The 13,863-nt window shown below is 37.6% G+C and overlaps 1 protein-coding gene across 1 annotated transcript in view; it reads left to right on the top strand.

Moving 5' to 3' along the window:
* Positions 1-13,863, top strand: part of PLXDC2 (plexin domain containing 2) — a 447,796-nt gene that overhangs the window by 211,240 nt on the left and 222,693 nt on the right. Inside the window, exon 3 of the mRNA XM_077772453.1 lies at positions 10,410-10,556. Within this exon, the coding sequence (XP_077628579.1) occupies positions 10,410-10,556 (147 nt within the window). The remainder of the gene's footprint in view (positions 1-10,409; positions 10,557-13,863) is intronic.

Here is a 13,863-nt window from a genome sequence, read left to right as displayed (position 1 = left end):
AATGAACTGAACACATGATAGCCCTCACTAAAGTGACAGAACTCGCTAGTAACTGAGCTGCTGAGAACCAGAGATCAAACCACCTGCCTACAAGTTTAACGTCTTAGACCACACCACTTTTCCCATCCCCATAGCTCTTCTTTGTCAGAATGTAGCTGTGTCTCCAGCCTACTGCCTCTTTCTGATATTCTTAAAAACATGTACTAGAAATAAGCCCACATATTACACAAGGACATAGCTAAAAGGAAAACATGAGCAACTCTTTAAATATCTCTCATAAAATTCTAGACATTATTGGGGCATCGGGTGGCTCAGTTGGGTAAGCGTCCAACTCTTGGTTTCAGTTCCGGTCATGATCTCACGGCTCCTGATTTCAAGCCCCACATGGAGCTCTGTGCTGACAGCATGGAGCCTGCTTGGGATTCTCTCTCTAGCTCTCTCTCTGTTCCTCCCATGCTGGCTTGCTCTGTCTCTCTCAAAGTAAATAAATAAACTTAAAAAAAATTTTTAAAGAATTATAGACATTGCCAAGATCTAGTAGTGCTGTTGAATAATTTTTTAGCATTATCTTTCATACATTCTATCACAATGTTCCTCATGACAAATATGTTGTACATTATACATCTGAAACAATTGATTTCTGCATAAATGAATGAACAAAGAGAGACGATTTTGCCAGGCTTCTATAAAATGCTTACAACATAATATCATTTTCTAAAGATTCAAACTCTAAGTATCTCTTGCATTAAATTTGGTAGAAATGAATATTTTCATTTCTTTTAGTGCTGATTTCATTCACAGTAAGTAGAGAAAAAGATTGCACTCTATATCAATTAGGTTAGGTTACTGAAGCCAGTAGTTTAAAGAAAACGTTTAATGGAAATTTATGTATCAGCTATTTCACATAGCAGTTTTAAGTTATTGACCTTGAAGCTGTATGTTGAATGTGGGTGTCTGATTTACGGTATGTTAAAGGAGTCTTCCTTCAGCACTTTTCAGAGCACCTATCATACTAATTCTATACTAACTGTGTATAACATTGTGGTCTTGTGTCTGTTGATATATGTAGGTGGTTTAATTATTTGAATCAATAATTGATACTTTCAAGCATCTTTACATATTTTTAGTGCTTTATGAGAACACAAAGAAAAAAAAGTTGTTATATACAATGTTTATTATAAAAATTTCAAAGAATACAGTTAAGGGGGAAAAAAAAGTCCCCCAAATCTCATCACCTAGAAATAACCAATCAGTATATGGTAAATATCTTTGATACTTGTGTGTGTGTGTGTGTGTGTGTGTGTGTGTGTGTATGTGTGTGTATGTATGTAATCAGAGAGGATAGAGAGATAAGAGGGTAGAGATATGTATTTATATGTAGATGGATGTAATTTTGTAAAATTGAAATTGCACTGTATTATATTTCAGGAAAATAATGAATTTAACTTTGTATCTGCTGTCCTTTGGCAACATCCATGCCATCCGTAGGCCACTGGCTTCAGATTTTCGCATTAAAATGTTCTCTTGAAATTAAAAATTTGGACAAAAAATTAAAAATCTGGGCTTATTTTAGAACATATTTCTGTACTTTAGATTTATGTATCTATTACCTGCCATGATACATGATTATTAGACTGTTTTTATATGTTCATGGTGCATATCATCTATATTCTGACTTACAACCTTAATAATGAAGTTGTCTTATTTCCCTTAATGCAATTTCCACCGGATGGATGCTCACCATCAGTATGTTTACTAGAGTGTCTTCATTCCTGTGACCATGTTTGAGTCACTCCTTGGTTGTATAATTAGGTATTGCATTTTAAGAAAGTCTCATTTATGGCATTTTCTCTCTGTGTTTGTATTTGTGAAAAGTATGTGGATGTCAGGGTGATCTGGCTGCGACATCTGTCACCTCATTGATTGCCAGGGTTGATTCAGCTGATCTGGCTGGCGAAGCAGGTGTCCCCTTCCTCCCTCAATGCTCCATGTGAGTCCCTTCCGAAGCTGCATCATAGGTGGAGGAGGCTGACACTCCCCAATAAAGGAGGACCGTATTTCAGTCAAGGGTATACAAGTCGCTGTGTGCCCTGCTGGAACCTTCAAACCAGCTCTCAAGGTCCACTTGTAGGAGAACGTAGGGTAGTCCGGTTTCCAAGACTCCAGACACATCTTTAAAAAAAAGAAAAAAAAGGAAGAAAGAAAACATATGTTGTTGCCTTTGTACTTACATGATAGATTTTTGGGCAAAAATTTCTTGAGTCATAACTTTCTTCTATGTGGTGATTGTGTAGACATTGTTTCCACTGGATATCATGGAGAAGTATCAGACTATCAGAGTTTTTTTCCTCTTTATGGAGGAAGAAATCCTTTTTTATGGATAAGTTAGTTTGTCTTTCTAAATGTCTGAGACTTCTGCTTCATTTTTTAATTTAAAAAGATTATTGAGGTGTAATTGCCATATAACATTATATTAGTGTCAGATGCACAACATAGTGACTCAACATATGTGTATACATTGTGAAGTGATCACCACAATAAGTCTAGTTATCATCTGTCACCATATAAAGTTACTAGAGTATTCTTTATGAGACTGAAGAATATCCTAATGATGAACATCACATCACCGTGACTTTCTCCTTTCATAACTGGGAGTTTATACTTCCGGATTCCCTTCACCCAGTTTGCACCCCAACCCTCTGCCAGCCACCAGTCTGTTCCCTGTATTTATGACCCTGAGTTTTATTTTGTCTTGTTTTTTATATTCCACTTATGGTGGACTGCTTGACTTAATTGCACTTAGCATAAGCCCTCAAGATGCACCCATGCTGTCACAAATAGCAAGATTTAATTGCTTTTTTTTTTTTTTATGGCTGAGCAGCAGTACCCTGTATATATATATGCCACATATTTATCCATTCATCCAACAATGGATACTTATGTTGTTTCCACATCTTGGCTATGATAAATAATGCTTCACTAAACACAGAGATGCACATATCTTTCAAATCAGTGTTTTTGTTTTTATCAAATGGATACCAAGTATTGGAATTGCTGTATTATTTGGTAGTTCTATTTTTAATTTTTTTGAGAAACCTCAATACTGCGTTTCATAGTGGCTGAACCAATTTACATCTCCATCTACAGCTCACAGTGTTTTTATTCCACATACTTGCTGATACTTATTTTTTTTGTCTTTTAGATAATAACTTTTATACAGATGTAAGGTGATATCTCATCGTGGTTTTGATTTGCATTTCCCTGATAAGTTATGTGCAGCATCTTTTCATGCAAGTGTTATTCTGCTTGATGTTGTCCCATAAGTTCCTTAAGCCATCTTTATTTTTGTAATTTTTTTTTACTTTTTTACTGCTCTATCTGGGTGAGTTCCATTGCTTTGTCTTCCAGCTTGATGATTCATTCTTCTACTCCCTCCAGTCTGCTATTGGACCCCTCTATTTCTCTAGTGTATCTTTCAGTTTGGTTATTGTATTCTTCAGTTCTATGCTTTCCGTTTGATACTTTCTTACATGTTCTCTCTCTTTCTTGAAGTTCTTATCTATTCTTCTCATCTGTGTTCATCCATTCTTCCTCGGACTTCAGTGAGCATCTTTATGATCTTTACTTGAATTCTTTATCTACCTGGTAAAGAAGTCTTTGTATCATTAAGATCTTTTCCCTAGGGTTTTTCCTTTTTCTTTCATTTACAATTTATTTCTCTGTCTCCTCATTTTCTTTGACTCTGTGTTTGTTTGTGTGACAGGTGAAATAGCTACCTCTCTCAGTTTGAAGAAGTGGCCTGTGTAAATGATGAAACGTCTTGTTCAAACTTGTCCTAGCTCTTGGTTGTTTCTTGATTCTTTGTGATTTTCTAAAACAACTGATTTATTCTTGATATGTCCCTGTTTGGAGGAATATACGAAGATCCATCAGTGTTCCAAGGTGGGGAATCTCATTTAGCACGTAGTTTCAGGTTGGAAACAAGAAGTCAGACCCTGAGGCAGCAGTTTTTACAGTGTACAAATACTTACAGTCCTATGGGGCCATTATCATAATCCCTGCTGGCTTCCAAGTCAGGAGATCTGGAGGTGTCCTCTGGGGGACAGTTGCAGAACTTGGGCCTCCAGATGAGTATTTAATCTCCGTTCTCTCGAGCTGAGCTATCACGAGGTCAAGGGGATATGCAAGTATGGTGTCTCCCTGCTTACATTCTTTGGGAGTGCCTCCCCAGCCTTCAAATGTGTGGGAAGCCTGAAGCCTATTTCTCAGGCTGAAGCTCCAGATTAAGTTAAATAAGCCTTTTTCACAGGACAACTGGGTTACAGTGGTCTAATAAGAACTCAAGAACTATCCTCTGATTATTACTTTCCTGGGGGAGCCAGGCAGTTAAAAGGGAGGAAGCTGTCCATGTGTAGATTGCATGCACCCATTGGCTTTAGCTAGGCAGCTAGAGAGTGTAGGGGTAGGGCATGCTCACTGGCTTCAGAAAGACAGTGGGGAAAATATCTTGACTGCACTCACCTGTGGGCTTCAGGAATGCAACGGGCGACGGGAGAGTTCCTTGTCCGTGTGTGTGCCAGCTGTAGGCTGGGAGTGGGAGAGTGCCGCGACCACCCAGGCTCACCAACCCTAGCCAGGGAGCAGGGAGTAAAGTACCGCAAGGGCCCACCCTCTGACTTTAGTTAGGGAGCGGGAGAAAGCTACGACCATTCGTCTTCACCTGCCCCATCCACGGAGCGAGGGGGCACTGCCACCACCTGCACCACACCCTCATCTGGGCAGCAGGATAGTGCCATCACCACTCACCCCCACCTGTCTTGGCAAGGTGCAGGAGGCTGCCAAGTTTGAGCTCACCCACCTGTGCTAGCAGGGTAAGTGGAGAATGTAAAAATGGCATCCCCCACTGCCTCCATCTCCAGGGAGAGTTTCACCTGTCCACCTACTACAGCAGCTGCATTTAGTTAGTTAGTTAGTCAGTCAGTCAGTCATTCCACCTACAACAGGTGTATGTATGTATGTATGTATGTATTTATATTTTTGTAGCAGATGCTTTTAGATGAGGAAATGAATTTCACATATAGTTCAGGTGCTTTCCAAGTTGTTTTTTTCTTTTTTCCTACTGGGTCTGGAGACAAGTGAGACTTAACTCAAATCTTTTAAAAAGGGAATCTCGGTTTCCTATCGAAGTTTGGTTCCCTTGGACATCAGAGCACCGTTGGTTCTCAAACCAGATATTTTAGGGGCTCATTTCTCCGGCAGATCCCAGGGAGGGTCTGGGTACCTAATGTGGGTCACCAACTCCTCACTCCTCCAGGACAGGCGCCCAGTGAGTGAGACCCCTCCCTATTGTGTGTCCTCACACCCGGGTGAGATTTTGGTGAGACAATGTCTCTGCTTCTCCAACCCATCTCAATGTGGTATTTTATCCTTTACTGCCGAAAAGCAGTTCACCTAGTTTGCAGATCTTTTTCAGAGGGAAATGATTCATATGTTGTAGATTTGGTGTGTCTATGAGAGGAGGTGAGTACGGGATCTCCCTACACCACCATCTTGTAGAAGTCCCTCTACACCTCACCAGGAAATTTCTTAATATTCAAAAGTCTTTTGTATCTTTTCCTGGGACATGGTATATAGATTCAAGTTTTCCTTTACCTCAGAATAATTGTTCTTCTAATACATTAAAAAAAGAAAAACTTTTCAGGTGCCTTGGTGGCTCTGTCACTTAAGCGTCTGACTCTGGCTCAGGTTATGGTCTCATGGTTTGTAGGTTCGAGGCCCGTGTCAGGCTCTGTGCTGTCAACACAGCACAGATCCTCTCCCCTGCTTGTGCTTTCTCTCTCTCTCTCAAATAAGTAAACATAAAAATAAATAAATAAATAATGGTTCTATGTCACTATGTGTATGAATGTATAGATATAGATATATGATGTATCTATATATCATATATATGATCTTTTTCTGCAGTTTATATGATTATCTTAGATATTTATTTTATTCTTTTCCATTTCATCTTGTGTATACTTCTCAAGACTGTTTTCTGTGTCCTAACTAGGAATTTGGTCATGTTTATTCTCTTATTGCAGCTAATGAATTCAGCTCCATAATTTTCTCCCTGAGTACTATCAGCTCACTGTTTTTCTTAGTTTATTATTATATCACATTTTTAGTTTCTTGTATCAACATTAATTTTTTTTGATCATAGAGAACTAACTTTTAACTCTGGTTTTGAGGAATTTAATATACACAAATAATATTTTAAAATATTACTTTTTTTTAAATGTTTTTTTATTTATTTCTAGGAGAGAGAGAGAGAGCGTGAGCAGGGGAGGGTCAGAGAAAGAGGGAGTCACAGACTGAAACAGGCTCCAGGCTCTGAGCTGGCAGTCAGCACAGAGCCCGACGCGGGGCTCGAACCCACGAACCGCGAGATCATGACCTAAGCGAAAGTCGGACGCTTAACCGACTAAGCCACCCAGGCGCCCCTTTAAAATATTACTTTTAAACATTTACCTTTATAGGCATTATGTAGTCCTTGAGAACTCATGCTATGTGAGAAGGTAATATAGTTGCTATATATTAACACTTGGTAAGAACCATTCAAATTATAATATTCCTTTATTCATTATCAAACTGTCTTTGAGAGGTAACCAATTGATTTGATGCTAAATACATTTAACTAAGCACTTTGATTATGTTTACGTATTTCAGATGACTAGCACAGTGATATACAATCCAATCCTTTTTTTTTTTTTTTTAAGTTCTCAGTGAAATAAATTTAGAGTTCAAATGCTATTACTGCATAAGACAGGGTGAGGCACCCATAAAAATTATCCTTCATACAACCAATGTAATATCAATAATAGAAAAGAAGACAACATTTGGGTCACAATTGTGTAAGCTGATGGTTGCAGAACAGTTAGGATTCTGTTCGTCGACAATAATTCAACTCAAGGTGGTTTTTTTTTTTTAATGTTTGTTTATTTATTTGTTTGTTTGTTTTAAATTCAAGTTGGTTAACACACAATGCAGCCTTAGCTTCAAGAGTAGAACCCAACGATTCATCTCTTACATGTGATGCCCAGTGAGCAATCTAACAAGTGCCCTCCTTAATGCCCATCACTCATTTAACTCATCCCCCACCAGCTCTCCTGCAGCAACCTTAAGTTCTCTCTGTATTCAAGAGTCTTATGGTTTCACTCCCTCTCTGTTTTTATCTTATTTTTCCTTCCCTTCATCTATGTTCATCTGTTGTTTCTCACATTCCGCATGAGTGAAATAATATGATACCTGTCTTTCTCTGACTTATTTCACTTAGCATAATACCCTTCAGTTCCATCCATGTTGTTGCAAATGGCAAAATTTTATTTTTTTTTTCATCACTGAGTAGTATTCCCTTATGTATATATACACCACATCTTCTTTATCCATTCATCAGTTGATAGACATTTGGGCTCCTTCCGTAATTTGGCTATTGTTGATAGCACTGCTCTAAACATTGGGGTACATGTGTCCCTTTGAATCAGTATTTTTGTGTCCTTTGGATAAATTCCTACTAGTGCGATTATTGGGTCTTAGGGTAATTCTATTTTTAATTTTTTGAGGAACTTCCATATTGTTACCAGAGTGGCTGCACCAGTTTGCATTCCCACCAACAGTGCAAAAGGGTTCCCCTTTTTCTACATCCTCACCAACATCTGCTATCTCCTGAGTTGTTCATTTTAGCCATTCTGACTGGTGTGAAGTGGTATCTCATTGTGGTTCTGATTTGTATTTCCTGGATAATGAGTGATGTCAAGCATCTTTTCATGTGTCTATTAGCCATCTGTATGTCTTCTTTGGAAAAGTATCTATTTAAGGTGTTTTAACAATTAAAAAATTTAATTGCTCATCTAAGTGTACAAGCCCAAAATGCACTAGATGTACTTGATCAGGGATCTGGCTCCTTCCCTTCCCTTCCCTTCCCTTCCCTTCCCTTCCCTTCCCTTTCCTTGTAAGAAATACAATGGCTCTGTTTTTATCTATGTTTCCTTTACCTTCAGGAAGGGTTTCTTCATGTAGCAAAATGGCGGCCATAGTTCCAAATTACATACCTACATATCTCAGCAATCACAATAAAGGAAGTTATCTCCTCTTTACCTAAATTCCTACATGTCTTATTAATTGGTCTTTTTTAGATTGTGTGCTTCTGATGTCCACCTACTACGAAGCTTCCGGTGGTGAAGCACCAGATAGTAGGAAGGAGTTGCTCATGTGTTGAAGACACAACCAAATGCATGTTACCCTCCTAGAACCCAAGCAGTTAGTGTCATAATCCAGGCAGTTAGTGTCTGGAAGGAAGTGCTAGAAAACCACTAAGATATTAAAACTCTCTTGGGCTGCATGGAATCTTATTCATGCTTCTTTCTTTGTATCTCCTTTTTTTCTCCTTTCTCTGAAGAACTTTTTTTTTTTATCTTTCATCAAAGTTGAACCCATAATTTGTATGTGATAACTAGAGTTTAATTAGAGATCGGAAGTTTACCCAGTACTTGTTTTGTTTTGTTTTTTTTTCATCTTAATGTTAACATTTAATCACTGTTATCAAGATTTATATTTAAGGTCATATTTTTTCTTTTAGTCATGGGGCAAAATATATTTAGAATGCTGCTTAGAAAATTCCTTTCCTTTATGTAGTCTGTTTTATAAATTTCTAGCCTGATGACTTGTGAATAGGTACATGGAATTGTTTTGACTAGATTTCAAGAAAAATCGTAGTTTATTCAATTAGCAGTTCAGTAACAAATGCATTAGACAAAATTCGCGTTCTAAACTTTATGGTTCAAATCACACACATTGTATTTGCCAAACATTATCCTTGCATTCTTACAAACACTTTTTGTACATGAATGTTTTTAAATTTATTTTACCTAAATAACTCCTCAAATTGATAAGCACAATAACGTTTTATGGCTAAAAAAATTCACTGGAATCCGAGTTAGTCAGGAATCATATGATTTTTGTGGGTTTTTCTCACTAAAATTGGCTTTTAAAACATTTAAATCTCTTCATTGACTGATAACATGAAAATTAAAGGTTTTGTGACAGGCACTATTGTGATAATCAATAGTGAGAATTCAAATAAAAGTAGAATTTAATAATCCAAATTATAGGGGGAAAATGCATTATTTCCATTTCTGAGATCATTAACTGAAAGCAGGCCTTCATATAACCCTAGTTTTAAAGAAGAGAAGTTTGGGTTTGTTGTCACTCAATAGTAATTATAGTTCAGGTTTTCAGTAAATAGCTCCAAAAGTGACATTTTGTTTGGGCAGCAATTAGATCCCTAGAATCACTATGGTAAAAAGACTGTTGTAAACAGACCATACGTTTTCCTCTGTGTTTTATTTATTTAACAATTTCCTCTAAAGAGGCTCATTTTATGTATTTTTAAATCTAATTCACTTCCCTTACAGGTTACTTAACTCTTCTGGGCTTTTGAAGCATAGTAACATTTCTAGTTTCATAGTATCATTTTTTGTTTGATTTTTAAAGAATTATTGGGACAATAACTCTAGGGTTTGTTTGGGTTCTTTTTTTCCCTTTTCTTTTGAAGGTTTTTTTTTTCTTTTAAATGGAACTCTGTTTATAACTCTGGAAATTATATAAATTGAGTATATAAAGACTTAAATCCTTCTTTTTTTCCCCAGCCTGATTGAAATGTAATTTATATATAACATTGTGTACATTTAAAAGTACATCCTGTTGATTTGGTTCGCTGTATACTGCAAAATAGCACTGGCTAACACCTCCATCCTATTACATTATTACCATTTATTTTTTGTGGTGAGAGATACATTGTCTTATCTACTTTCAAGTATATAATACAGTATTGTTAACTATAGTCACCATGCTGTAGATGATATCCCCAGAACGTATTTGTCCTATAACTGGAAATTTGTACTCCTTAGGCAATACCCCTCATCCCACAGCCACCATTGACTCTGTTTTTCTATGAGTTCAGCTATTTTCTTTTGTTTCATTTCGTTTTGTTCTATTTTATTTTATTTTATTATCTATCCAGCTATTTATATAGAGAATGCAAAGACCAATGTGAGCCTGGGGGGAGGGGGGCAGGGGGCCAAAGAAGAGGGAGAGAGAGAATCTTAAGTAGGCTCCATGCCCGGTGCAGAGCCCCACACAGGTCTGTATCTCACAACTGTGAGATCATGACCTGAGCTGAAATCAAGAGTCAGTCACTTAACTGACTAAGCCACCCAGGTGCCCTGGTGGAGTTCAGCTCTTTTAAGATTCTGCACATAAGTGAGAACAGACAGTATTTGTCTTTGTCTGACTTCTTTTGCTTGGCATAATGCCTTCAATTTCCTCCCATGTTATCTCTGTTCTTGATGTGCATTATTCTTTTATTACAGGAGGACACAGATCATAATTACTATATATCTCGGATATATGGTCCCTCTGATTCAGCCAGCCGGAGTTTGTGGGTGAATATAGACCAGATGGAAAAGGACAAAGTGAAGATCCATGGAATTTTGTCCAATACCCACCGGCAAGCTGCAGTAAGTGCTCTGACATTTTGAGCTTTTTTTCCTCTGCTATGAAAAAAATATTCCTTTAATAGGCATATCAATGTTGTTTATTGTGATCACTTTTTGCTATTTAGTTCAGCAATTGCAATTTAAATAATTATATGCAATTTCATAATTGCATGTAAGGTATTATTGAAAGTAAAAAAGAATTATTTTGAGAAGCCACCATCAATTTAACTATTAATTAAATTAACCAGTAATTTATCTAGTAAGATGATGAGTTGAATATTCAAAGTTCAGATTGTTCTTGGATGATTTTCAGTTTTCTTTTAATCTATGAATTTAGAGAACATTAAAAAAATTGTAATGTTTTTTAGTTTTGAGACACAGAGCATGAGTGTGGGAGGGGCAGAGAGAGAGGAAGACACAGAATCCAAAGCAGGCTCCAGACTCTGAGCTGTCAACACAGAGCCCAACCTGGGGCTCGAACCCACAATCTATGAGAGCATAACCTGAGCTGAAGTCAGATGCCTAATCGACTGAGCCACCCAGGCTCCCTGAGAACATTTCTTAAAAAGTTACATGAGTTGGGCATCTGCCATTTTGCATGGGTTTATTGCTTTCTTGGTTTGAAAAATATTTCACCAGAAACATTTATGATTCAGATAACCAAATTAGATGTCTCAGTGAAGAAGTCTGATAGAAAGGAAAAAAATTAAATCTGCAAGTCTCCACACATGTTTCAGCCTGAGTTTATCCTTTACCAGTCCTGGCTCCTTAAACATGTAGCTTGTAATGAGGTATAGTTTCTGTATAGTGGGGATGACAGGATGTTAATTCAGGTCTCACTTACCTTCCTTGGTCATTGGTATCCTATTCTACCTGTCAGGCTGAATGCTTACATGGATTAGCTTTTCAATCTTCATAATAATCCTATAATTTAAATATTATCACCATCCAGGTATTGCAGATAAGAGAACTGAGTGATAGAAAAAATCACATAACCAGCCGAAAGGTCTCCAGCTACTACTAAGTGATGAACCTCAGACGTTAGCCTGGGCAGCCAAGCCCACACTCTCAATGTGTCTGTAAAGTATAGCCCACTGGGTTCTAGCAGTTTTTGATAGTCATTTTTCTGACAAACACCTGACAACATTTAGTGAAAAGTTATTTAGTTTTGCTATTACAGATAATACCAGTGATCTTACCATCAATGAAATCATGTCTTTTTCAGCTTCATGTGACAAAGTAAAAACACAACTTTAACCTTTCAAATCTATCACCATTACTGATTTAAAGATAGAACTAACAGATGGGCACCTGGGTGGCTTAGTTGGTTAAGTGTGTAACTACAGCTCAGATCATGGTCTCACTGTTCGCGAGTTCGAGCCCCGCGTCAGGCTCTATGCTTACAACTTGGAGCCTGGAGTCTGCTTCGGATTCTGTCTCCCCCTCTCTCTCTCTGTCCCTCCCTCACTCATACGTGTGTGCATGTGCTCTGTCTCTCTCTCTCAAAAATAAATAAATTTTAAAGAAAACAGTTAAAAAAAAGAGAACTAATAAAGTCCATGACTTTCAAGATATAAAGTGGCACTGATATGATGGTTATATCAAAAATTTGGCCAAAGTCCTTTATTGTATATATGTAGACTTTCCTGCTTCAGTAGAATAACTGCTCACAGTTAAAATAGAAATTAATTATAATTCACCATGAGATGCTTCATTGAATTGTCAGTGTAGAGCACATATGTTCAGAGGCTGAGAGGCAAACAAAGTTGCCATCTCCCCTGACTGAATTCCATCATCCCTTTTCTTTTCCATATTGAAGCAACCCCAGGCAAAATGACAGATTCAGAAATGATTCCCTGTTGGGTTTAGAACAAGATTTTCAAAGAGAAAATGAGAAAGTTTTAGATTAGGACAATGTCTATCAGAAATTTCTTGACAATCTTCTTACAATATTACAGTACCTAATACACTTTGTAAAAGTTCAAATGTTGGGTGCATCCAATTGACGTTTCCATAAATTGGCCCGGTTCTGCTGTCAGCCACCACGGATGAAATCTCTAGGCAGACAAAGAAGGTCATCAGTTAAAGTGTTAGCAGATTTCTGCTTACTCACTTTCATTTGCCGTGCTGTCCCCAAAGCGCGGCCATTCATGTGTCTTGTCTTTCCTTGAAGAGTATTTTTTTCTTGTTGGAATAGGGTTTGCTTGGTTACCATGCAACCTCAATTCTCTGACCAGTCTCAAGATAAATCATGATGCTGTAATGGTCCATTTTTCTTACTGTTAGTATAGTGGTGACACTTTTGCTTTCAACACCAAACACAAAATCGTGAGCTTCAGTGAGGAGCTTATCTCGTACTCCATGCTCAGATTTTTAAATATGTATCATTGGGAGAAACATTTATTTCAGCTACTTTGTCATTGTCACAGCCTGGTTTTTGTTTTGTTTTGTTTTTATAACAAGAATTTTAGGGGCACCTGGGTGGCTCCATTGGTTAAGTATTCAACTTTGGCTCAGGTCATGATCTCACAGNCCCCCCCCCCCCCCCCCATTCTCCATCTCTAAATAAACATTAAGAATTTTAAGAAGAAAACAACAAGAGTTTCAGCTATCACCAAACATTTCTTAGAGTTAAAAATTGAATCTGTACCCATTTTCCTGTCATTGTCAACTGAACACACACACACACACACACACACACACACACACACTCATACACTCACTCACTCACCTAGGTCCATACTTCCCTTTACAACAATAGAATTGATAATATTTCTTCATCTCCTTTTTTTTTTCCTGGAAAAATTTGCCACTGAGGGTCCTTCATTGGAGTAAGTTTTATGTCTGGGAACCTATAAATTTAGTTAATAGATTACCTTTAATTTTTTTTTTCTACAAACATTCTTGCTTTCTTAAGTGTGATGGTTAAGTATTAGTTTGATATTTTCAAATTTTGAAGAATGATTCATGTTTGAAAATGTCCTCAGTTGGCCTCCCCACCCTTCCCATCTCGCCTGATTCTTTTTTTGCTCCATTTCTATTATGCCTTCCTGGGGGTAGAATCAGGTTTGGGGGGAGGATGACGGAATTGTAATGCACAGGTGGTGTTGCGACCAGAGGACTCAATAGTGTCCATAAACATTCCCCTTCCTACCCACACACACACAGCCCAAGCACCCAAGTACAGCTACTCTCTCCCTTGATGCTCTTCAGAGGCTTTAGCATAAGGGGAAATGGCAAATGGGAAACAACACATTCACTTTATTAACCAGGTGTGTTGATGTCATAATCATCATAATCCTTGATGCAAAGCTCTCTGGTAATTTAG

The sequence above is a fragment of the Crocuta crocuta genome, unplaced genomic scaffold, assembly GCF_008692635.1.
Source record: "Crocuta crocuta isolate KB4526 unplaced genomic scaffold, BGI_CrCroc_1.0 scaffold96, whole genome shotgun sequence".
Lineage (NCBI taxonomy): Eukaryota > Metazoa > Chordata > Mammalia > Carnivora > Hyaenidae > Crocuta > Crocuta crocuta.
Note: the sequence above shows the minus strand (reverse complement) of the source record. Positions and strands in the feature narration are given on the sequence as shown.